This window comes from Argiope bruennichi, chromosome 9, assembly GCF_947563725.1.
Source record: "Argiope bruennichi chromosome 9, qqArgBrue1.1, whole genome shotgun sequence".
NCBI classification, from domain to species: domain Eukaryota; kingdom Metazoa; phylum Arthropoda; class Arachnida; order Araneae; family Araneidae; genus Argiope; species Argiope bruennichi.
This window is the reverse complement of record NC_079159.1, coordinates 13,468,598-13,493,848: the sequence shown is the minus strand read 5'-3', so window position 1 is coordinate 13,493,848 and position 25,251 is coordinate 13,468,598. Positions and strand designations below refer to the sequence as shown.

Sequence of the window (25,251 nt, the reverse complement as noted above, 5' to 3'; positions counted from 1 at the left end):
GAATGTTTTTCTAAGCAAATTTATCAACACTGCGACACAGGCATTAGATAAACAAAAGGGAGCTCAATTTGAAATATACCGTATTGTTGTAAAATAAAGTTCGTAAGTGATTTTTTTTATATATAGTTAGAGAATATTCATATTTTGATTTTGCTTTTAAATAATATTTTATCTTTCAAAAATTTCCTTTTTTCTCTCTCTATGATAATGGGGTTTGTGATTTTTCTTATTTTTCATTACTCTCGCCAGTGATTTTTAATTTGCTTTGTAAGATTTTTCAAATTGCATCAGTTATATGTAGCCATAAAAGCGATATATTAAAACTATTCCAATAGGACCGTGTTTATTTTTTTCCTTCTTTATTTTTCTTGACTTGTACATCAGATGATTGTTTGAGATCTAAACACAATAGCTATTAGTACTTTTTTTCCACTGTAAATTGAATAAAAATTTATTTTCTAGCTCTTCGAAATGGAACATCTCCTTACCTTCTATTTGTAATTAATTAAATTACACAATAATTATTTTTCTTAATTATCTCGCGAATTGAAGGTTGAATTGTATTTTAAAATATATATAAAATTACATTTTTATTCTTATTCAGTATTACTTTATTTATATATATATTTTTTCATTTATAGCCTTTCCATTTCTATATGTATATAATTTTAATTCAAAGTGACTTTTAAAACTTGGGATTAGATGAAATTGGATGTTGAAAGCATGCCGACTAATCTAATAACGGTGCGATTTAAAGTCTTGCAAAAATGACTAAGATTTCCCGTGTTATTATTTTTTTTTTTATTGAATTACTATATTAATTATTTTAATGTTGAAATATTTTATAAATGTGAAGTTCTTTTAATTGTAATACTTTGCTTAAAATTTCTTATACTATGAAAAAAAAAAAAATCATCTTTTTTTTTTCCGTCAGAATATATCTTTAAATTTAGACTAATGTTAAATTTAGCAATGTTATGACGTGAATTTTAAGTAATAAAATGTTTGATTTTTCTGTTGAAGATAATTTATTACAGAAATTTCTATATAATGAAGACATTTTTTTTCTCTCTTGATTACTCTGTTAGGTAAATGTGTTTATTGAATGAAATTCTTTGGAAACTTTATAGCTTAACTCTTAATAGTTGTTTCATTATATAAAGAAATCAAAATATAATCGTAAACATTGGAATTTAATTCTCTCTAGAAAAATTATAACCTTTTTAAATAATAAAATTTTTATATAGCTCTTGCAAAATTAGATATTGTTTAATACTCATTTTCTAAGTTGTCAGAATTGATTTTATATAAAATAAGAGATTTTGCATTATTTCTATAATATAAGGAGAAGGCTTTTTCCACATAATTTAGATGACTTGAAGCTATAAATTTTGCTGTTAGAATAAAATGTATTAAAGTTAAGCATCGGCTTTATATTATTTTTTATTATATAGCACTTGGTATGGGTAAATGCGAGTTGAAATATATCTGAATTCCTTGTTATGATTTGTACTTTTTTATTTATATTTAAATCTTGAATACATTTAAGAAAGTCTTGAATACATTAAAAAGAATAGTCTAATGCATTTCTTTTTATTTTTCATTTAGGAAATAATAATGAAAATCCAAGTCTCGCCACAATATTTGCGGGAAGAAAATATTTATGTGACAATCATTGAGGCATGATTCTTTCAATTTTTTTAAAGATATTTCATATTGAGACATAAGTATTTAATGTTGAAAACATTCAGAATTCATTCATATATTATTATTGAGAAATATTGTTAACCAAACTCTTGTAGTGTTATGTTTAATAATATGTATTCATAAATAGATCTGGATATTATTTTGTTACTTAGAGAACTTGAAGTATGCATTTGTAATGCTAAAATGGTTAATTTTGTATTTATTATTTTTGTATTTTAAATATAAAATTTGCTATTTATTATATGTGTATATAACATTTATGTAAATTAGTTGTAAACTATAAAGATCATAATTTGTTTTTCCTGGATTTTTTTTTTTTTTTTTTTTTTTTTGTCAAATTGGATTTTAAGATTTTTGAAAAACATAATTTTCAAATTAAGCAAAATCATAAATAACTGTTTTTTATGAATTGAATATGATTTATAGTAATTTTCATAATTTTTTTTTTTTGTTTCTTTTCTTATGCTTTCATTATTTTCATTTTGACTTTAGTGTAAAGTAGTATCATTTGCATGGATCACCTGTTGTACATTAAATTGGCTTGTATTCAATTTCCATCTCCTGATATGCTGTGGAAGTCTAACTTTGTCATCTGATCAACTGCTGTTTAATTTTTAAAAGTTTACTTCAAATGGACATTCTTGTAACTTTAAAATGAATGCAATTCAATTAAAAAAAGGGAAAGCAACTTTCTTGTTCTTTTTTTAAAAAAAATATTTCAAAAAGATATTAAATTTTATTCAGAGTAAATCAAAGAATGATTTTTTCCCTTTCTTAAACATGCTGTTATTTGTAATGTTATACCTCTAAAATTAGAATTGGGGAATTTATTGGATAAATTTTAATTAAAATCCTGATTACTGTGACTTTTGCCAATAGTTTCATTTTGACAAACATTCTTTATTATTTAGTGAATTTTTATTTATGTGTAAAATGTGTCCATTTCAGCATGATAGCTGTTATTTATATTTCTTATAAAATACTTTTAACTTTTTGTACTGTGTAAACATACTGCAAAATTTGGGGTTTATATATTATGAGGATAATCGCAGCTTTATTATAAATCTATGTATACATTTTTCTGTAAAAATTATTGTGTGAAATACGTTTTCAGGAATCGACACTAAAACCCATGGGTTTTTTTTGTTTGTTTTTTCACTATGTAGACACCGTATCTACAATTTAATAAATGGGTATTGGTAAATTTCTCAAATCTGCCCACATCTCAAAATAAAAATCATAAAAAAAAAATCTCTTTTCTGTTTTTTCTAGTATGGGGGGGAAGAAAAAAAATTAATAACCAATATTTATTGATTTTTAAATTGAAATTGAATATTAAAGTATACATTTGATTCCATTATATCTTATAATATTCATATGAACTATTTGTAAAAGTTTGTTTAAATATTTAAAAAAAATATTTTAAATTTTTTTTTGGTATATAGGTCAAAACACCTGTTCATTATGTTATAAAAGAATCTCCTAGTATAGATACTGCTTCATTGTTAGCTTCAAAGTTCTTAGAATTAGAAGAGTCTATGCAAAACTATTACAGATCTCTTGAGCAAACTTTTTTCCAGCTACCAGAGAAAGATACAGTGAGTATCTTTTAAGTAATTTATTTAATTTTATATTTTGTTTTGTTTTTTTAAAAAATTGACTACTTTGATTTTGGGGGCTTTGAAATTGATGACCCCTAGTAATAGTTATAAGTTTCTCTATAGAAATTTACTATACATGTTTCTTTCCTTTTATTATTAAAAACTTTTTTTATATAAATAGAAGTGAGATAATTATTTTAAATGACTTTAAAACTGATTCTATACCATTGATCTTTTAGAGTTTAGCAATTTTCCTGATTATTCCTAGTTTGGTGCGTGGTTTAACACGCATTGCCAAATTTACTTTAAATTAAAGTATTAAACATTTTTACTTAATGAAAACTGCCAGCCATGTAGATAACAAAAATAAATTTTAATTACAAATTAAATTAACAAATATAGAACATGATACATTGGCCGTAATTCCATTGGCCAGCACGAGGCAGAAGTTCGGAGCAAGCCGGCGAAGGCAGGAAGTGAGTCGCTCGTATTCGTTGGAGAGCAAAGTTCATCTCCATAGGTATGACTGATGCTTATCGCCAGTTGGCAAAACAAACAGTCATTTATCGCCTGTTTGGCCGCTGCACTAGTTATCTCAGAGTTTGTGTCTGTTGCAATTATTATTCTAAGAGAACTGTCATAGCAGCATTTTTCAGTACGAGTTGTTTTTATCATGATTTTATTTGATTTGAAAAAGAGAATATTCTTCTTTGCTTAGTTTCTTAATTTTTGATGGAGAGCTTCGGCTTGTGACAAAACATGTGGAATTGACACATGTTTTGTCCAATTGCATGTATGGCACCCCAATAAGTAGTATTTGCATGCAAAAGTGATGCATATGATTTTTCAAATAATGATTATTAAAAGGTAGACTTTGAATATAGTGGTAGTGATTTTTCTTCTGTAAGTAGCCTTGTAGAAGAAGACAATTCCATTGATTCAGGTGATTTCATGGCATTTGAATGATGGTGTGAAATACAAAATATGAAGTTATCATTTGCACCTGCTCATTTTGCTTTTTCTGCTAAAACAAATAATGAATTTCAAAATTGATAATGTCAATAATATTTTAAATTTTTTTAAAAATAAATGTTTTAATGATCAATTGACTGACATTATTACAACCAAAATTAATCGGAACACAGCAGATCCTGCTCATAGATTGCTTTCAAAATCGTGATGTTCTACTTTTCAAAAAAAAAAATTGTATCATTTTGAGAATAACTATTTTCTAGGAGTAAAGAAATTGGATATACAAGATTATTGGTTAAAAATTGGTTGAGGATTTTGCCATTTTTTTTCAAAAACATTTTTATTAGGGAAATTTTTTTTATCATATAAAGCAAAACTTGTCCCTCAATAATGTTACAAGCCTGTAATTTTGCTTCTCAGCACAAACAGTGTCATCGTAAGAAAGACTGTTGTAGGATCAGCCCTGTGGGTGCTGATCGGGTGCCGCGTTAGTGACGGATTTGGAACAAAATGGATAATGTTGGAAACTTCGAGAATTTTCATGATCCATCTAATTGGAACTAAGATATGCCCAGATACTCCTGATTGGTCCAAAAGGTTCTCGGCTTGCCTTCCAGAAACTATAAAAGGACGGCAGTCTCAAGCTGTAAATGTGTGGTGAATTGAAACATAGTTGGAGTCGTAGATAAGTAGCAAGTCTTCGAGAGGATAGCAAAGCAACTGTGGAGTACCAGCATTGTGTGGAACGAGTGTTGAATTGCTGTGTGCCGAGTCCTGCTGTTTGCTGTAGAAGCAGTGCCATGTTGTGTGTAGTAGCCAGTTGTAAGAAGTAATGAGTCGGCAGCTAAAGTGAGGAGGCAGTGAGAAGTTCAGCCGTCTGAGTGACTGTACAGTGAAGCTCCGAGGATCCCTCCTCCTGCTGGATTCTGTCTGACCGCTTTGTCTGCTGTAGTTGCTTACAGCAGACAGTAGCCCACAAGTAGTAGAGTGCTGCTATGTGTTGTCCTGTGTTTGTCTTGGCTGTAAATATTTGTCATCTGCATGCTCGTGTTCTTCGTGTAAGTAAACGTCGTCATTGTTTTCTACTGAGGCCTGCTCATTATATTTTCACACCATACACCCACTACAAAGCGAACCCAGTGAAATTCCGTAACAATAACAATTATAGATATGAAAGTACACAACTTTGTCCAAAGCTAAATAAGATGTGTCTAATTCTGTGACATTTCTTCAAAAATTTTGGGGTTTGATTATACTTGAAAGAGATATAACAATAGGCAAAAGTTTACTCTTTTATAATGTGATGGAAAACTTGGATAGATGCTGTACGTTCCTTTGAAGAGAACACTATTTGGTATAAAGGGTTGCTTTAAGAATGAAATAGTTGGTATGCCTGAAATGACATATGCCGTGTAATAGAAGTTTTGATAATTTATTCCATAATCATCCTATATCAGTTGGAATTCTCCCAATGGGAAGAGGGGAGGCACTTCAGATATGAGAAGTTTCCAGATCAATATTGGTTCTTGCTACCTGGGTGGGTACAAAAATTTAGTTATAGTTGGCTACTCTTACCAATGAGACATACCTCCTATGTTAAGGATTGCACCATGACTGATGATGGCCATTAGAACTCAATTCGGCTTTGGCCAGTGCTGTTAAGCCATCTGGTCATTGAAATTTATCCATGTGTCAAAGCAGATTGGAGGAGTCAACTTGTGATATCAGTTGATTCATTTGATTTCTCTTGCAAAATATATTGTCTTATAATCGACAGTTTTTACAATTTGCTAGGTTGGACTTTTACATTGATCTAAAGAAAAGCTTATATGTGTGGAACACTTCAACATTTGAGCGTTAAAAGATTTGCCCCAAAATCTAAGAAAGGGAAAGAAATTTAAAATAATAATAATAAATTGGAGAAATTGTTGGATATTAGAGAAGCAAAGTATCTGAAGTGAAATATAATAAGATAATATGGATTTTAGTTTAATTTCTTAAATACTTGCAATTGAAATGCAGCATATGACAGTTTTCTGGTCTTTTGAAATGTTAATCTTAGTTGTACTTGTGTTGTTCAAGATTTTAATTTTTGTGAATATTACTTTGTATATTGGATTTTGTGTTTACATATTTTAATTTCATTGAAATTTTCTACATTTCCAGATACTAGTAGTTGAACATGAACAGAAATACTACAGAGCTAAAGTGTGTAGTGTTTTGAATTTGCCTCGAAGTTTCTTGATTAAGTGAGTACATGTGTAGATTTACTATGCCTGATTGTTTAAAGTTTTATTCTTTTTTAAAAAAATTAAATATAACTTGATTTGTTGTATTTAACAAGTAATAAAATTTGTAAATCAAATTTCATTTGATATTAATGTGCAAACCTGATATATTTCATTTTATTTAATTCTTCTTTCAGATGTAACAAGCTTTTAAAAATGTTACTGTTTACGATTTTCATATTTACCTTTCAAACTAATATCTCTTTCATTAACAATTCACAAAAACATTCAGAAATCAAATTTTTGAAAGAAAATTTCTGAAAAGAAAAAGAAAAAAAAAAAAAACCCTTCTGATTATGATGCTAAGATATGAATGTTCATACATGCACTTATGAAAAGGATTTTTTTTACAAAGGCACAGTTTTCACAAAATCTTTATTAACATCCATGTATGAACAGCCTAAAGTTTACAATTAAAATGGTCAGGAAGATTCTTTCCTCTTCTATTTATGAAATAATATTGACCTCTTTATTTGAAGAACTTTTTGATTATATAAGTCTGAACATAAAGAATATGCATGGATTTGTTGTTATTCACTCGTCAGTTAAAGCTTGGTATATTGCAGAGTTAAAAAGAAAAGAATGCATTATGTAGTTGATTGTTTACAATAGAAATTTTTTCCCATTGAAGATAAATGTTTTTTTTTTTTTTTAATTTGAACTGTGAAAGATAGAGGTAAAAATTTCAGCATTAAGGTTATAATTTTGCACTATGAATAAATTCGGTTAATTTCTAATGTTAAAATACTGCATGACTTGGCTGTGATTCACACCCGCTGCACTTTCTTATTATAGTTAAGAAATGACAAAGAAGGACTTATTTAATTAGATTGATGATCCGGATCATAGGTGTAAACCATGTATACATTCTCAAATTAGATACACCTTTTGAGTTGTATAATGGTGTAGCAAATTCAACTAATCTCTTTTCGTATGAAATTTTTTAAAACTTGCTTTACATATTTTGAAAATAATCTTGCCAAATTTTTCAATATTATTATTTTGATCAGATTCTCCATACTAAGAATTTCTTTTTCACATTTATTTCTGCAGTTACAGCAGATTTTTTCTTTCTTTCTTTTCTTTTTTTTTTTTTTTTTTTTTTAGTATTCCTTTGTTTTGAATCATGATATAATAGTTTGTTTATTTTAATAAGAAGTCACTTTTGCTATTATTAATTTTTTGTTTTCGATCTTCCATTTAGTGCATAAATAAAATTTTGCTACAATATATATATATATATATATATATATATATAAATTAGATATCAAACAAACTTTTCTTGTATTGTAAATTTTATTTTAAAATGAAGCTAAATTATTTTAAACTGCTCTTTTACTAACAAGGGAAAAAAAAACTTTTCACAAATTTTATTTCATTAAAATTTTGAATTAAAAAAAACATTTCAAGTAATTCAGTTGGTCTTTTAAATATGGTATTAATTGTTTATATAATTTTTGCTTGTAAATAATATAGCAATTTTACTGGCAATATAGGACAAATCACTTACTAAATAATGTTTATTACATTTTGTCAAAATTTGAAATTTTTATAATGAATGATACATTTTCTTTTACATTTTGCATAATAAATCTACATATAAAAATTTTTAAAATATTTTAACCTTTCGCTGTTATAGATTAATCAGCCAGTACAGCTATACATAACAAATTTTTATAGAATTTTTATTGTTGGGTGATGCTGCTTACTAAGAAATGGATTAAAATTCACTTTCTTAATTTTCCACACTTTAGAAAATTATTAAATATATTAAAGAATTTTTTTGCAACCAATAATATATGTACTGATCCTCCCTCTCATAAATTACTCCTTTTTATTAGTGATTGCAAAAAAATTTCAACTTTGTCTTCTTCTGGTAAAATTTAAAATAGACTGTGTTGCTTATTAATTGATAATTTTATACAACTTCACAAATTTGTCTATAGCACATTTTGTTTTAAAATCTAATGTACTTTTAAAAAAAAAACCTGCTTTTGCAATATATATCTAGTAATTTTTTTGCTTTATATTAATTCTATAATATATTTCAGAGTTTATTTATTGGATTATGGGAAGGAATGTAGTGTTTCCAAAACCAGGTATGTACTAAACTGTATAAACATATGTTGAATTTTTAGTATTGAAGATATTATTTGAAAAAATTGTACCTTTTTAATGTGCCATTAAATAAATTCATTAATGTTTTGTTTTTGAAATGATTGAGTAATGATAGTTTTAAAACAAACATAAATGTACGTAACTAGAATTTTTTAAAGTGCTGGAAATGAGTTTTTATTGATTTCTATGTTATAACTTCAATATTACCATCTCTCTTTATACAGAGATACTAATAATTTATTTTAAAAACTGCAAAATAATTTTAAAAAATGATCTTAAGTAGTGAGTATTTATAACTTTCTATTGCTTGACAATTGTAAACATATTATGCCATTGCTTAAGAAAAATTTACATTAACATCTGATAATTATCAAATTAAACTTCTGTATTTAAAAAATGTTGCTTGTTATTGATCAAGTGTGAATTGAATGTTTTGTTAGTTTATTAAATGTTCTCAATTACTTGTTATTTTATACTTAATAGCTTGTGGTTAAATTGGAAAGGATTAGGATTTAAAAAAATTTTAGGATTAAAAAAAACTTTATGTAGGAAACAAAGAGGTTATATAATTAAGTTATGAAGATATAATAATACTATCTGATAATAATAATAATAAATATGCACAAAAAATATATATCTTAAAGTTTTTTGTTTTTTCATTTTTTTATATTTACAAGAATGTTTTATTCCTCACTTTAAAAAAAAAAGATTTTTTGACACTTTTTTTGAATTATGGTTTTATTTATTAATATAATAACCTAATTCATTTTTTATAATTAAATTAACGCAGACTTATGAGTAACTAAAATAATTTTTTATTTCCTTTTAGTCTGTTTGAAATGCATCCAGATTTCATGTCGATTCCTTTCCAAGCTATTGACTTCAAGCTTCCTGGTTTGGAACCTGTGAGCTTGGTTATGAATCCTTATGATTTAACTATTAATTATGGGTGAGTTTCTGTTGAATGTAGACTGTAATATTATTGGATGTATCATTAAACTCCACCCTTTTCCAATAAATGCCTGTAGTAATATTGGTTGCTTGTAAATAAATTGGGAAGTTGTATTAAATTATGACCTTTGGGAAAACATTTAGTTTACCAAAGAGGTTGTATTTATTGGAAGTTATATTACATTTTATCATTGCATCATCATCAAATAAATATATAAGCTGCAGCAGAAATACATCAATTACTATTAAACATTGATAGTGAATATGACCTTTGATTGCAACTTACAAAAAGGGGTTTTAAATGATTGAAAAATTATTTCAATGCACATGACAGATAGAAGATTCTGAGACATGACATGGCATAAATTGTTGCAACCTGATCAAACTCTCAATGTTGAATAATATAAGCAATGATTGATCAACTTGAGTGAAGCATTGGAGGATAAATGTCCAGACTACGGCAAGGCATATCAAGACAAGCATTTCATTTCTAATATGACAATGCTTACCTACATGTTTCCATACTATTGAAACAAATTTAAGAATTGTTTTGCTGGGATTAGACTTCAGACTGTTGTTTGTTTTGCATTATATTAAGTGCCCTTTCAGGAGAGAGGTTCGATTCTCCCATAGATATCAATAATTGGTTTGATAGTTTCTAAACAACCAAACTTTTTCCTTCACAGAATTCATTTGTTGTCCAAAAGATGGACAAATATTGTAGTTTCTAATGAGAAATATTTTGAATAAATCAATTTTAATTTTTATTACAAACAAGTGTTTTTTTTTTTTAACTTAAAAAGTCACAAAATGCATATTTATACCTCTAGTGTGTGTGTGTGTGTGTGTATATGATTTTTCAATGTAGCAGATTTCTTTTATAAAACTATTTTTCTATCCGATGTAATTTTTATTGTATTTTTCTGGTGACTTGATTAGCCTTTGAAAATGTTCTGATTTTTATATCTAGTAAAGCATTTATTTTGCCTTTTTAGATTTGAAATTTAAGAAATACTTAGCATTAGTGATAAAAGGGGATACATGGTGCATTGTTTAGGATGAAACTAATTAACAAATATCATATACATTGTCCTATATGGTATGATGAATGTTCTTATCTAAAGCTTCATTTGTGAATTTTACTTTTAGGATCTATATTGAAAGAACTTTTTAAAACCTTATTTTTATCAGGAAATTTTATAATGACCTTTAAAAGAGTAGAGATCTTTAGTTGAGAAAGCAAATAAAACAATAATTATGGTTAAATAAAAGAAAATCGAATTAAACTGTTATATAAAATTCTTTATTCAAGATCATTGTTACTATCTTTGCCCACAAAGATCAAGGGGTTTTTGATGTGCTTAAATTTTTTTTTTATACTACTTTAGAAAAAAATTAAACCCACATCTAGAAAAATGAAAACTTTTACAGACTAAGAATGCTTAATGCAATATTTGGCCAAAATTTTTACATTTGCATCATTTTAAATCTGCATAATCAGAAAATTGTTAACCATTTTTCCCATGGGAATTATTTTGTTTTGTGTTTAAAGTTATTTTTTTCTGCATAAATGTTAAATAATTTTATTTTAATGATTAATTAAAATAATACAAAAATATCAAATGCATTGATTTTTGCAGAGCTTCTACTGATTGGGATACTTCTGCCTATGAGTTTATTGAAAATATCCGCAAAGGTTTGTTAGTTTTCATGTTAAAGTTTTTATTCATTGTTATTTAGTTATTTATAATTTCCATTCCTTTTCCTATTCTTAGTACTAATATTTATTTTTGTTTATAGCATTACATAGTGTATTTATAAAGGTTGAAGGAGCAGAAAAAAATTGCATTTTCGGCACTCTCCATGTAACTTCGCTTGATGGGGAGGAGCAGTGTATCAATGATGAGCTTGTTTTCAAAAAATTTGCTTCTCAGAATCCTGAATGCTGGAATAACAGTAAGTGCCCATTTTCAAAAGTTTTATGAATTATGTGAGATTTTTAAACTGGAGCATTATCATAAATTCTGAAATATTTTAATATTCCATTTTTCTTAATCAGTTTTTCTATAATCATTCATAATAATTTTTTTTCTTTGCTAATTATAGAACAAGGACAGTAAACAATAATTGCAAGAAAATAGTAATAAACTTTAGTAATCAGCTTTAATATACAGTTTCCTAAATTTTTTTCAATTTGAAAATTTCTTTAAAGAAAAAAAACTGACTTCCATCTCATCTCTGATTTCTAAAAAAATAGTAAATATATAAAGAGAATGATATTTAATCCTATTTTAGTGTTCCCCCGAGTTTGTCGCCCATTTGGTAACCCAAAAAAGCAATAGGAATGATTTTCCTTAACCCTAATACTGATTTGTTTACAGTTTTTTTCGCTTGCTGAGTTGTACATCTACTACAGCATTTTTGTCAGAAATGAAAATTAAAAATAATTGACAAATAAACATCCATTAAAGAATTTAATTAAATTGTGCTTTGTAATTGAAAGTATTATTCTAATAAAACATTCAGCCTTATTTTTAAAGTGAACTCTGAACAGAAAACATTTATCCTTTTACAATTCTGACTGAATTATGTTAGTCTAATTAAAATCATAATTATTCGATTAGTCTAAGTATTCAATAATCTGATGTCTTATAATTGAGAAAATCAGAAATATTATGAGGGATATTTTATTTTGTAAATTCGGTGTGTACATTTTGAAATATATATGGTGCCAACAGAACAATATTTGTGTTACTGAAAAGTTCTGTTTTCGTAATGGAAATTTTTCTCTGCTTAAATGACAAATTATTTCAACCAAGTAAGTGTATTTTTTCTTTCATATTTCTTTTTAAGAAAGGCATCGGTCTATAGTAGTGAAGTTATTAGGAATTGATGCTTTTGTTTTTCCTTCTGCTGCTATTGTTATTCTCAGAATCTATAAGTTTAATGAGCTAGCAAAGCTACTAGGTCCCTGCTCTCTCTTCTAGTGAAGCCGTAGGTTATTTCTTAAGGTAAAAGAAATTCTGCTTGGTGCCTCCTTCAGATTCGAAAGAGGCACGATGCATGCCAAACTTATTCCATTTCTTTTGAGTTATTTGAAAAACAGGGGGGAAAAATCCTTACGTTCGATGTGCTAGAGAAGGTAATGGGTTCCTGCTCCTGCTGCTAGCAAAGATGTAGGATGTTTTGTTTTTTTTTTAATTTAAAGAATTCTCCAGATAGCAAAGGCATAATGTGTTTGAATTTCATTGTCTATTGACTGGCGCAGCCAGTTTGCAAACATTCATTATTTCTGAACTCCAGACAAATTAACTAAAAAGAAGGACTCTTAGATAAAACAATCATGATCAATAAATCTCATAATGATCAATAAATCTCATAATAAAAATGGTAGGTAACTGTAATTGTTCCTCAGTATTGTTTATATGGTCAGCCATCTTGATTGGCGAATTTGAGCTATTCCTCCTTGCTGAAATAAGGGTACGTTAAACTACGATTTTACTGAGAAGGATTAATAATTAAAGAATAGTCTTCTTTTTATTTAAAATTTTTTCTTATTTTGAATTAATGATATTTCTTGTTATTTCTGCTTCTAAATAAAAGAAATTGAAGAATTAAGTTCTTCAATATGTTTTTACTTACCATATTTATGCTTCATCTCTTAATGTTGAAGATGTTGAGTTTAAAACGATGTTTCTAAATAATATATTAAATTTGATTTTTATTAAAAAAAATTATTCAATTTTAATCCTGTTCAATTTGAATTTTCTATTTATTTTGTAAAAATTTGAACTGTACAAAATAATTTGTGCATTTTTGTTAAATGATGTCTTTTTCAACATCCATTTTCTTATGATTATTCTTGCTTGGTTCATAAGAAACTGAAAGTATTTAGTTAACTTTTTAATAAATGAAATCTTTATCCAGTTAATGAGCATACATGATACATATTATTTCGCGAGTGATAATGTGAAAAGTGTTCCCTTTTCTTCTGTTATTCTTAGGGAGAGGGGAAGGGGGGGGTATTGTGAGCAAAAAAGACCAATGTACTGAATCCCCTCCCCCTTTTTTTGCTAAAAAATTTTCTTATTTGTTTTAACATTAAGTTAATTTCAAGACATTCTGTTAACATGAATTCGTAAAAGATTTTATATTTGGCATCTTGTTTGCCTACTTTTAGAGAAAATGGTACATTTGTAAGAAGTCTGAGTTGTAGTAGCGTTGAACTTAAAAATCGGAGGATTGTTGATTCAAAATCTTATTTCTAGCTTTGTGTTTTCTAAGTTGGGTCTGTTGCTCATTTAATTTGTTGATTAAATATCCTCCAATTGGTATTTTATAAATGTAAATAAGAATTTCTTCCCGAGTTGTTCTTGTCAATTATTTCATGATTATAAGGTCTGTCCAAAAGCTACACGCAATTTTAAAAATGCAATGCTAATCTAACTAAACTAAAATAATATTGAAAATAAGAAGTTTGAGGAACTTGTTGAGTGTGAATTAATGGTAATTTTGGGTAATGGTAATGGTGACTAATGGTAATTCTTGATATCTGCTCTCCATAAAAGATTGTTAACTAAGATTTTGTTAGAAGACAAATCTTACTTTTAGAACTTTGTTTATGAATATTTAATGAAAGTCTTGGTTTGGTAAGCTAGAATAATGTAGATTTATTGACATGCTATTAGAAATATATTATATACAAAGACATGCATAAATATTTTTCTGATCATGTTTTCATTTAAAGAATTTTGTGTTTTGTTTCGGAGAATAAAGTGTAATCACTTTTGTCGAAGTTTAAAATTTTCTTACTACTTATATTCCTTGTATAGTTTTAAAATGAATCATTTGTTTCATAAAACATTGTAACAATTCACTTCAGTGTCATCAATATGTAATTATTACTTGCTTTTTTGATGATTCCTCTCTTTAAATATCCTAACTGAAGAATCATTTTGATTCAGTATGACGCTTTATTTTTTTTTTCTTATTGAGGAAATTGTATATTTTTATAATTCATGAAAGGTGGTTTTTAATTCCAATGCAAAGTACTTTTATTAGCTTGAATTTTTGGAACAGTTATTATAAAGCAGATATTAAAAATACTTTATTGAGGAAACTTATGCAAATCGAGCTTTATACTGCAGATATTACTAAAATTCTTGGTAAATCACCTGGTTGCTATTAACTATTTGCCACCAATTTTTTAAAATCACAATCACAATTTTCTCTGCAATCGCACAGAAAATGGAAATAAGAGCTTTTGTATTGGATAAATCTATTCGATTTTATTTTCAAATGTTTTTAAACCCCCTAGGCTAGGGCTTGATGGCCAAATACACCCACCTCCCACTACAAAAAAAAAATTACTTTTACTTAGAACTACTTAAGCTGATTTTTAAAGGTTCGTGGGATGTATATGTCCTGTTGGTAGTCAAAGGATTAAAAGTGGCTATTCAAGAATAAATCTACTTAAGCAGAAGATAACTATACATGTAATTTGTTTAAATAAAATGATTTTCTTTGTAGTTACCAGACTTTCTGAAATTTTATCAGAAGACAGCTTGCAATCTCAACCAAATATATCTCAAGGTGGATCAGCCAATCTAAAATTTCCTGAGTCATCTTGTATCATTTATAAGGTAATGTTTGTTGTACATGTATTGCATTTTAGTTATTGTTGCAATTGCTTTGAATTTTCCCCCCATAAATTATACATAATATATTGTTAATGTGGCTATTTCTATTTGCATAGACCTCACCTGCTAGTGAATTGAGTTCAGTAATGTCATCTGTTATTTCTAACATAGAGTCTGAGGTAAGTTAAAACATTTATAACTTACTCTAATTTATACTAAATGCTTTGATAAAATTTTTAAGTATTCTAATATTGTATAGATTTGATTCTTATAATAAAATGAGATAATCGAATAAGGTGAAATGTACAATTTTGGGGAAGATTCCTGCTATTTTAATGACTTTTAAAATTGCTTAATCTTATGCACTTGATGTAAGGTTTGCATGCACAGATTTAATTATTTAATTTTGATTTTTTCAGCCATTAAAATATGGGCCAAAAAGTATTGAGTATTTAACTACTGAAAAATCTCAAGAGCGGAACAAAAGTTCTTCTTCAGGGTACAAAGAAGAATTGCCGTTTCAAAGCAACTCTGAATCTAAGTATTTAAAGCAAAAAGATCTAAAGTAAGTATGCATTTGTTGTTGTTGCTGTATGTTTATTTGTATTGATGCTCCTTTTCCCCCTCTCTTGTGAACTGCAGTGGCCTGTTGGCAAGGACTAGGGTTTGAAACCGGAGGGTTTCATGTCCAAGACCCGATTCCACCAAGAACTGCTTTATAAGTGGGTCCGGTGCATGTTAAATCTGTTGGAGCCAAATGTTCTCCTACTGGTGCTGTGCAAAGTTTTGAGGAGAAGGGTGCCCTCATCATTTAACCACGGTTGAAAATTACGAGGTCTGTTACAAAATAGAGTTGCTTTAAAATGGGACGTTAATGTAACTAAACTAAACTACCTCCTCCTCTCTCATAACAGGTAAACTTTGTAAAATACAAACTTGGAATATATTGTAATGACCCCCCCCCACCCCCACCCCATCCTTCCTTCTTGAAATTCAAATTTGCGCTTGTTGCATTCTTATAGAATTAACATTGTATTATAATATTCTTGCTTAGTTAGTTGTATATTATATATATATATTTTTACTTTTAGAAATGAATTGAAAGCAATCAAAGCTGCTGAACTGTTTGAAGATATTAAAGATGCTTTTAATGTAAGTTTCAATACACAAATTTATTTTTAATGCTTTGAGAATTTGATTTAAATGAACCATTTTTAAAAATCTTCAGGAGGTGAAACTTTTGTTTCTTTAATTATGCATTAACTTTTTCTTTTCAAGGGAAAAAAAAATGAACTAAAAAAAGATTCTTATTTTATATTCCAATTTAGATTAATTTTTAGTTATTTGTATTTATTTCACATTTTTCAAGTTATGCAAATATCTTCAAAATCCCAATTTTAATTTTTATTTTATGAATATTTTCTTTTTTTATAGACACTCAATAAAGCAGTAAAAAATTCAACTGAAAAACAAATGGTTTCTACCAGCCAAGATACGAACAAACCAAAAACTGTTGATAAAGATCCTGAAAGAACTTCTAATGAAATTGTATTGAAAACTACAAAGTAAGCATATATTAGTCACTTGTTTATATGTAATATATAAATATCAGGTCCTTAAAAAGGTAATAATGAAAAGTCAATGTTAATCTCAGCTTGCAGGTTGATAAATAATTTAGATTTCCCATTTCCCATCTTTCTCCATTTCTAATGATATTGAGAATTTGCTTATATGTCAAAGTAATCGGAAAATAATCAGTATTGCTGTTCGTTTGATATTTAAAGCCTAAGTATTTTTCTAATAAATAAAATGAAAGCCTCCTTTCCTTTTTTTTCAAGATAAAGTTTTCCAAAAAACTATGTACATGAAGACTCTAGCATAAAAAATATTGCGTATCTAATTCTGTTGCATTTATTATTTTTTTAATGAAGTTTTTATGAATTCTTGGCGTTGAATTTTGTTTTATTTCATATCAGGATCAGTAACTTTTTGGGAACATTATTATATAGTTTATCATTTGTATAAGAAATGGTAATATATGTGGTACTTTTCAATTAGTTCTATTTTTGCTAGATGCAATTTTTTCCCCCCCAAATCTGTGGTACTTATGATAGCTGAGATAGATTTAAGTTGCTATTGAGCTAAAAAAAGCATTATTATTATTTAGATAACTTATTGCCATAATGAAACTTTTTTGTATGAATTTTATTTATTTGGAACTTTTTGTTACGAGATTGAATAGTTTTCTCAGCTGAATATTCACATCATTCAAAGCTATTTTCGTAAACAATATTTAGAGTAAGATATAATTTTTATGTTTGTAAAAGCATACTGTTACAAATCTGTAATGTTGCTTCCCAGCACGGCTAATTCAATCACTGGAAAGACCATTTTATGATCAGCTGTATTAGATGCTGATCAGGTGCTGAATCGGTGATCCCAGAGTTTCGTGACAAAAATGGTAACATTGGAATCTTCCAGAATTTTGGTGATAGAACCAGTAGGAACAGAGATATGCCTGATTGTCCCAGAACCTTCTCTGCTCGCCTCTGAGACCGCATTGAGTCATGCACGGAGTAGCCAATCGTATAGTAGTGAGTCAGCAGTTGGATACAGCTAAAGCAAGGAAACAGTGGAGAATTGCAGGCGCTTGAAGAGACCATAGAGAGTCGCTACGTAGATTCTCTCTTCCTGCTGAATTCTCACTGGTCACTTTGTATGCTGTGGTTATTATTACTACTTGGGGCTACTGTTTGTTGTAGTGTGCTGCTGTGCATTGTGTATGTTCGGCTGTTTATTTATTTCTTTGTGCTAACAAAGTTGTTGTGCATTACAGGGGTGTACAGGGAGCTGTTGATTGCATTTTTTCATCAACTAACAAATCGAAAAGCGCCGAATTCATAACATTACATTGTTCAGATTGTTTGCATTCACCGTTAAAAATCAAATGCAGTTTTTTAAAATTCTCATGATTATATAGCTCAGTGCCCTTGAAAAATGTTGATCTACAGATATCATTAAAATAAATAAAATTATATGCAAATTGTTAAAATATGCAAAATTTTCAATTGCTAAATCACATAAAGGAAAAGAACTAAAGTTTTTATTATTTTTGCTTGCAAATTAAATGTTTCTTATTGAAATCTTTTATTGTTTTTACTTTAGCCCAGAAACAACTCATTTCTATCTGAAATATTGTAATCTCACAAAAGTTGCCATATCTCATCTTCATTATATAAAATTATACTTTAGTATACTTGCATGCATTTCACATCTGCTATTGTTGTTGAAAAGTGCTCTAAAATTTGACATTTTTACAAAGCCTAATGTAACAGGTGCTATTTTTTCCTTGTTATAATTCTTTTAAAAGGTCAAGAGTATGAAATATTCCAAGAACTCTTAAAATTTGTTGTATTTTAAATGCTTATCATATTCATTATTTTAAATGTAGTTTATTTGTAAAAAAAAGTGTAAGAAAAAAAAAAGTATGCAAAAAGAAAAAATGTGTAAGGAAAAAGAAATATATATATATTCTGATTGTTAATATTCTGAATTTATTGGTATATTTTATGCATTTAACCAAGATTTGATTACATGTATGAAAATTGATGCATATTTTTTATTTTCAGTGTGAATGAATATGACCAGGTTAAGTCTGCCTCTCCTAACACAACTTCTCTTAAAAGGTTCAAGGAAATGGTTGCTAGGAAAAGAGCTGCACACAAACAAAATATAACCCAAGCATTGGCTGATAATTTTTTTTCTAAGAATTCTGAATTGGCAACAGATTCTCCACCTGGTAATGCCTGTTCTTCAGAATTAGAAAGAAGCGTGCAGTTGCTTCAGGATCTTGATATTTCTGCTACACAGAATGAAAATATAAGCGACTTTCTTCCATCTACTACAGCATATAATGAGATTGGGAACACTGAAAAATTGGTGCATCAGCCTATGAGCCCTTCGATTTTGCAAGTTGGTATTGCAGTTGATGATCCTTCTACAAAATTTCCTAGTAAACAAAGGTAAGTTTTTCCCTTTAAGCTAAAATAACTAACCATTTGAATAAATAGAAGTTCACTCTGTAAAAGAGCTGGCATTGGAAAGAATTGGAATTGAAAATAAATGATCATGTATTCTTTATGTGCAAGTATAGGAGAGTTTGTAGACTTGTTTTGCGACATACTGTTATGAATTCGTAATGTTGCTTGCCAATGCAGTTAGTTTGTCATAAGAAAGACAGTTTTATAGGCAGTTTTGATAGATTCTGATCATATACTGGATCAATGCCCTCCTCTCCTTCCCAGGTTGGGTAACCATTTGATGACAAAACAGATTCTGGAATATCCAGAAATTTTGGTGATAGGATCAATAGTAGGAGAATTATGTACCCTGCTTATGTGCCCTTTATGTATTTTTGTACCCTGCTTTGGAAACTATAAAGGCCAGAAAACCTAGCTGGAGTCATTGTTGAATGTGTCAGTTGAGTGTAGCTCAAATGATTAGTGAATTCAGAATTGAACCATGCTCTGAGTCTTGGAGTCAAATATTGAAGCAGTATTTTGTGTGCTGAGTAGCTGTTTGTATAGTAGCGAGTCACCAGATGAGTGCAGCTAATACTAGAAGACAGTGAAGAATAGTAGTTATTTGTTGAACATGTTTGGCTACTTTGTGTGCTTTTGTTTACTACTGACTAGCTACTAGTGTGCTGTTGTTTCTGTAAGTACTGTTCTTCTGTAAGTCTGTTGTTGTTGAATAAATGCATTGTCTTCATGCTGAATAAATGTCGTTCTTTGTTACTGATATTGAACTGTTTTGCCATATACTCACTATAGATTGTTTACTAAGTAAACCTGTTGATTGTACTTTTATGAGATTTTGTGGAATTTTCTGTAAGAATACCAACAGATAACAGAACAGTGGGGATATTGTTTGTATACATCCCATGTTTTATATTACTACTTATTCTATCTTAATATGAGCAAAGAACATGTATGAAGTTCAGAAGATTATAAAGCAGCAAATTTATGTCAGTGCTGTCATGAATTATACAAGATGTTTGAGCACATGTGTTTAAAGAGTGAAGGAACATGTCTGTTTTACGATGGAAATTCCATTATGAATCATAGAAGATGCTAGGCATGCATTAGCAGTCAAAAAGCATCAAGAAGTCCACTTGTAACTGACAGTATATCCTTAACTATAAATAAAATAATTTTTAATTCAAAACTTTTTTATTCCTTCCTTTTCCATTCTTGGCTATAGGTGCCATATAAACATAAATGGGGGGGAAACAATTATTTTTTATTGCCTGGCCCTCTTATCAAATTTGAAGCATTATAGGATATACTAACATGCTCTCACTCCATCTATCATTAAGACCTACAGAGTTCAGTTTTGTAGCAGATATTTGTAATCTTATAGTACATAGCAATTTTATTCCAAGTTATTGCTTTGAATTGCATTAAGCAAGCAAAGAATTCCAGAATTTTTTTTTTTTGTCCTATTGTTAATACTGAACTGGTACCTGATGTTAGAGAAAAAGTTGTAATTGACTTTATATAGTGATTAGATAAATATGCATCTTCATACAAAAAAAAAAAGAATTATAAAAACAAATATGAACTGTGTAAAGTTTAATGATTGTATATATATATTTTAAAAATGCCATGCTGACTAATGACATAAATGATAAAAAATTTTGCCCTTATCTTCATACGTCTATTCATCTTAAATGGATAACTACCTAATTCGCAAGACATTTGCAATGCTGCATTTTAGGATATTTTATTTCATGTCAGTTGGAATTTGTTAATTTATTTATGTAAAAAAACTGCAAGAAAGCTTTTTAATTTGTTTTTGTAAAGTTATATCATTTCTAGATCTTAAAAGAAATAATCTGTACAAAAAGTAAATTTACATTATGAATTTTTATTATTGTATTTTTTTCCCTTTCTTTTATATTCTTCAGTTTGATATTTTTTCCTTGAGTATTTAGGTGTAAATAACATCAACTTACAATTAACATCAGTTAACAGTAACATACTTAAATAGCTTTAATTATGGTAAGTTTTAATAACTGTTATATTACTAGATTATATGCATGAATTAAAAATCTATTAAATGTTTTCTGTTAAGATTTCTTTTAAAGTAAATGCAAAAAACTCTAAAATAAAACTGATTAATATTTTATTAACTGTATCTGCCATCCTAATTCATCTTTATACTTTCTACAATTTCAGTGCAGAATCTCCGACATCACCTTTGGAGCAAAAAGAGGTAATGCAAACTAAAGTTTAATCACTTATTTAAATTTCAAAATAAATGTCAATTCTCATGCTAAATGAAAATAATAATAAATATGATTATCATAAAAAGTTTGCTTCAAATCAGAGAGTTATTTCTAAATAGAAATTCTTTCCCATTAATTTGATATTGCAATTTTAATGAAGTTAAATTATTTTAGTTCCCTGAATTCAAAATTTCTTATAATTGAATTCTATTATTATTCGATAACTATTTGATATATAGTCCCCACCTTTTTCATATATTAAAAAAAAATTAATAGCTAAAAATGCTTTATTTTAAGGGAATGTTTATTTTGTGAATATATTCTATTTTTTCCCCCTCCTTCATAGATTTCTACAAAGGTAGATTCAGTGAAAATTAAGACATTTTATGAAAGGCAAAGAAAAGCAAGAGCAGCATTTTTAGCTAAAAATAAATCAAAACAGGACCAAGATAATGCCAATTCACAATTGATCACTGCACCTTCACCATCTCCAAACTCTTCTGAAGCTGGAACACAGTTGCTTGCTACTAAGACTAAAAATGCTACTGAATTGTGTGGAATTGCAAGTTCTACTAAAAATAAAACAGAATTGGCTGCTACTATTACCAAAAATATTGTGGGCAAGTTATATGAAGACGATTCTAATATTAACAAAGTAAATATATCCAATGAATCAACATATGATAGCAATAAAAGGTGAGTAATAAAAATTTACTTATAAACTTATATTATCCACTCATTACACTGTATTTTTCTAACAATTACCTTGAATCGTTGTTTCAAATATCATCTTACACACTTTGTAATGACTTGCAACGTGGAGAATTTATAAATCCCCACCCTTAGTTTGTATTGAACCAATAATCATAAATGTTATATTTGAATATGCAGAGTAATTTTTTTCATGCTAATTTACACTTTGTGTTTTCTATTATTTTAAATGAAATAATAAAGCTTAAATATAACTTGAAGGCAGCTTGCTAAATTATTTTTATTTATTCTGTAATCATTTGATACCTAAACAGCCTATTTATTTGTATGCCAAAGTTGTTGCTTTAACCGCGATGGCATCACAGTGAAACTACAACTTTCTAATAATTATTTCTAAGAATGCAGTGGTTTCTGATCAAAACCAAAAGCTCTAAAATAATGTTCTAACTTTAATAATTGCCTGTAGCTGTCAGCACACTAGTTAATATTTCTCTTGTTTACAAAAATATGCATCATTTTCAATGCTTTTTCTCAGTATTTTCAACTTTTTTTTTTTTCTAGCAAGCAAAAAACAAATTCAAAATGCACTCTTAAATTTGTTGTATAAAAGCTGTCTACAACATACACCATTTTTTTTTTTCAAATCAAATCGCGAAAGATAAGTTCTTCATACTTGACATCTTTTTAGGTGGTTTCAGGGACTTGCCACCATACACTTATGGCATGACATTCTTTACACATGAAATGCATTAGCGAAACAGGTCCATTATCCTTCCCCTGACTCTCTTAGTCTATTGCTGATTATTTATGGGGATTTTGCCATGTGTTTTGTGGGTGAGGAATTTATTTACATTTGAGTAAGGTTTATACGAATGGGATGGTTGAAATTTACACTTTTTAGTTGCGTTCTTCTTGTATTAGACAAGCAACCATACTATGGGGATATTAAATATATTTTCTAATAGTATAATTTCCTTAATTTTTAAATGGTTAATTTAGATATTATGTTTCTTCATAGTTTCAATATAGTATTGATTGTATTTAAAGTCTAAATACCATGTAAATAACTTGCCATTGTTAGCTTTATTTGAATATTACTTGTTATTAAAATTGTTTATTTTTCTTTTATATATATATTTTTTTTATGTTGTAAGATTGTATAAGTAGTTTTCATCGATAATATTGTATGTTTTAGTATTTCCATAAATAAATAATGAATAATTATACTCTAGTGAAACCAGGTGGTACTCGAGTGAAACCACCACCATCCTCGTGGCGCAGTCACACTGCAAATTTTTTAAAGATATTTTCTCTTCCCTTAGACCCTAAGTATGTAAATTAATTACATAATTTTTAAAAATGCAGAAAATTTGTTTGTGCGCTTCAAAGGGTTAAAAAAAGTCCTCTAACTTTATTCTTTGTAAAGAATTTTCATAATATATTATGGAAATATATGTGGTAAAGATAAATATATTCTGCATTATTGGTACACCTGAAAATACAGATACCAATGTTATTTAGCTAATACCTAATATTAACAATGTTGGAACAAATGCTAATATAAACTTTTCTGAGTGGAATTGTTCTTCGGTCCAAATCCATTGAATCAACAATTTTATTTTACTCGGAAAATATCTGCTTTTTGTATACATTGACAGAAACAATATCAAAGAAGTCCATTTATTTCCAACTAAATTGCGATTGTTGGTATTGTTTGTCTCCTACACACTTCTAGGCATAATTTCTTTCTTGGAAATGATAATGCATATCCTGGATTAGAACAAACCGACTTGGATCATCTTTTTATTTCCTTGATAAACTTGATTAACAGTTGAATTGTGTGGAAAATGATGATGTTGTTATTCTGTATGCAAGTTTTGAATGACACTTTGTTTTATCTAGTTCTCAGCTAAATTTGGGCTTAGCCCCTTGGTTTGCTATTTCTGAATCAGTTTTCTTTTTGCATTACTTTGAATATTTATTTACATTAAACCTTTTTTTAAATTATTATGCATTGCAATTAAATGCAGTTTTGGATATTCTAATTGGATTGACAGTTATATGAATAGAATATAAATATTTTCTGAATTCCAACCTTTTTTTCTGCATAGCTTATTACTCTGGTTTTACTCATTTCAAAAGAAATAATTCTCAATTTAATAAATAAGCCTTAAATCGCATAGTTCTGTTTCTTTAATTGGAACTTTTTTTTAAAAAAATTAATTCAGTCTCAAATATAACGTAGATGTAGAATCTGAAATTATAAATCTTTGAATTCGTTTGCAAAAGTATGTAATAATTGTTATTTCAACTACTTCTAAAGAATATTTTAATATTTTTCTTGCTGCATTCATCGCAAGATTTTGACATGCGAGAATCCTTAGGTATATGCATTATATTTTAAAAAGAGAAATGCATTTAATTTAAATATTTACAAATAAATTGTGCTGTTTTGCATCCACTTCCAGATTCCAATGGTGCATTTCACATTACAAAATAATGGATTTTGAAATCCTAATAAATATATTATAAGATAGACATAACCCTGAAGTATCAATTTTTTTTTTTCAGTAAATGTAATTAACAAATTCATAAAGATAGTAGGTCCTGATGAAATTGGTTCACTGAATTCTGAACTCCAAACATTATATAGCTTTGAAGCCTATTCTGATCCATGATAGTGTGTATATAATTTTAACAATTCGAAAGGCACTGAGACTTCTTTCTCATGCTCATGGGACAATGACTGAGTGTATGCAGTTGCAGTTTTCATCAATTTATTTTGTAAAATATAAAAGTATCTCAAAGAAGCTTACAGACTTTTGACATGTTTTTCTCTAAAGCACAACTAATATAAAAGTTGTTTTTTTCTTTTTAATGTGCAAAAATCTTATTTAGTACATGCTTGCTGATCTACTACCTAAAAATAGTTATTATGACTACTAAATTACTTTTAGCTATCTAAAGCTTCTCTA

At 28.0% G+C, this 25,251-nt stretch overlaps 1 protein-coding gene across 1 annotated transcript in view; it reads left to right on the top strand.

Annotated features, from left to right (window-relative positions):
* Positions 1–25,251, top strand: part of LOC129984286 (putative ATP-dependent RNA helicase TDRD12) — a 76,641-nt gene continuing 51,390 nt past the window's right edge. The window contains exons 1-16 of the mRNA XM_056094142.1: positions 1–102; positions 1,609–1,680; positions 3,153–3,305; positions 6,447–6,529; positions 8,620–8,667; positions 9,516–9,635; positions 11,278–11,333; positions 11,438–11,593; positions 15,167–15,279; positions 15,393–15,455; positions 15,696–15,841; positions 16,368–16,428; positions 16,711–16,841; positions 18,906–19,298; positions 21,516–21,552; positions 21,912–22,261. Coding sequence (XP_055950117.1) covers positions 1,618–1,680; positions 3,153–3,305; positions 6,447–6,529; positions 8,620–8,667; positions 9,516–9,635; positions 11,278–11,333; positions 11,438–11,593; positions 15,167–15,279; positions 15,393–15,455; positions 15,696–15,841; positions 16,368–16,428; positions 16,711–16,841; positions 18,906–19,298; positions 21,516–21,552; positions 21,912–22,261 — 1,973 coding nt within the window. The 5' untranslated portion in view covers positions 1–102; positions 1,609–1,617. The remainder of the gene's footprint in view (positions 103–1,608; positions 1,681–3,152; positions 3,306–6,446; positions 6,530–8,619; positions 8,668–9,515; positions 9,636–11,277; positions 11,334–11,437; positions 11,594–15,166; positions 15,280–15,392; positions 15,456–15,695; positions 15,842–16,367; positions 16,429–16,710; positions 16,842–18,905; positions 19,299–21,515; positions 21,553–21,911; positions 22,262–25,251) is intronic.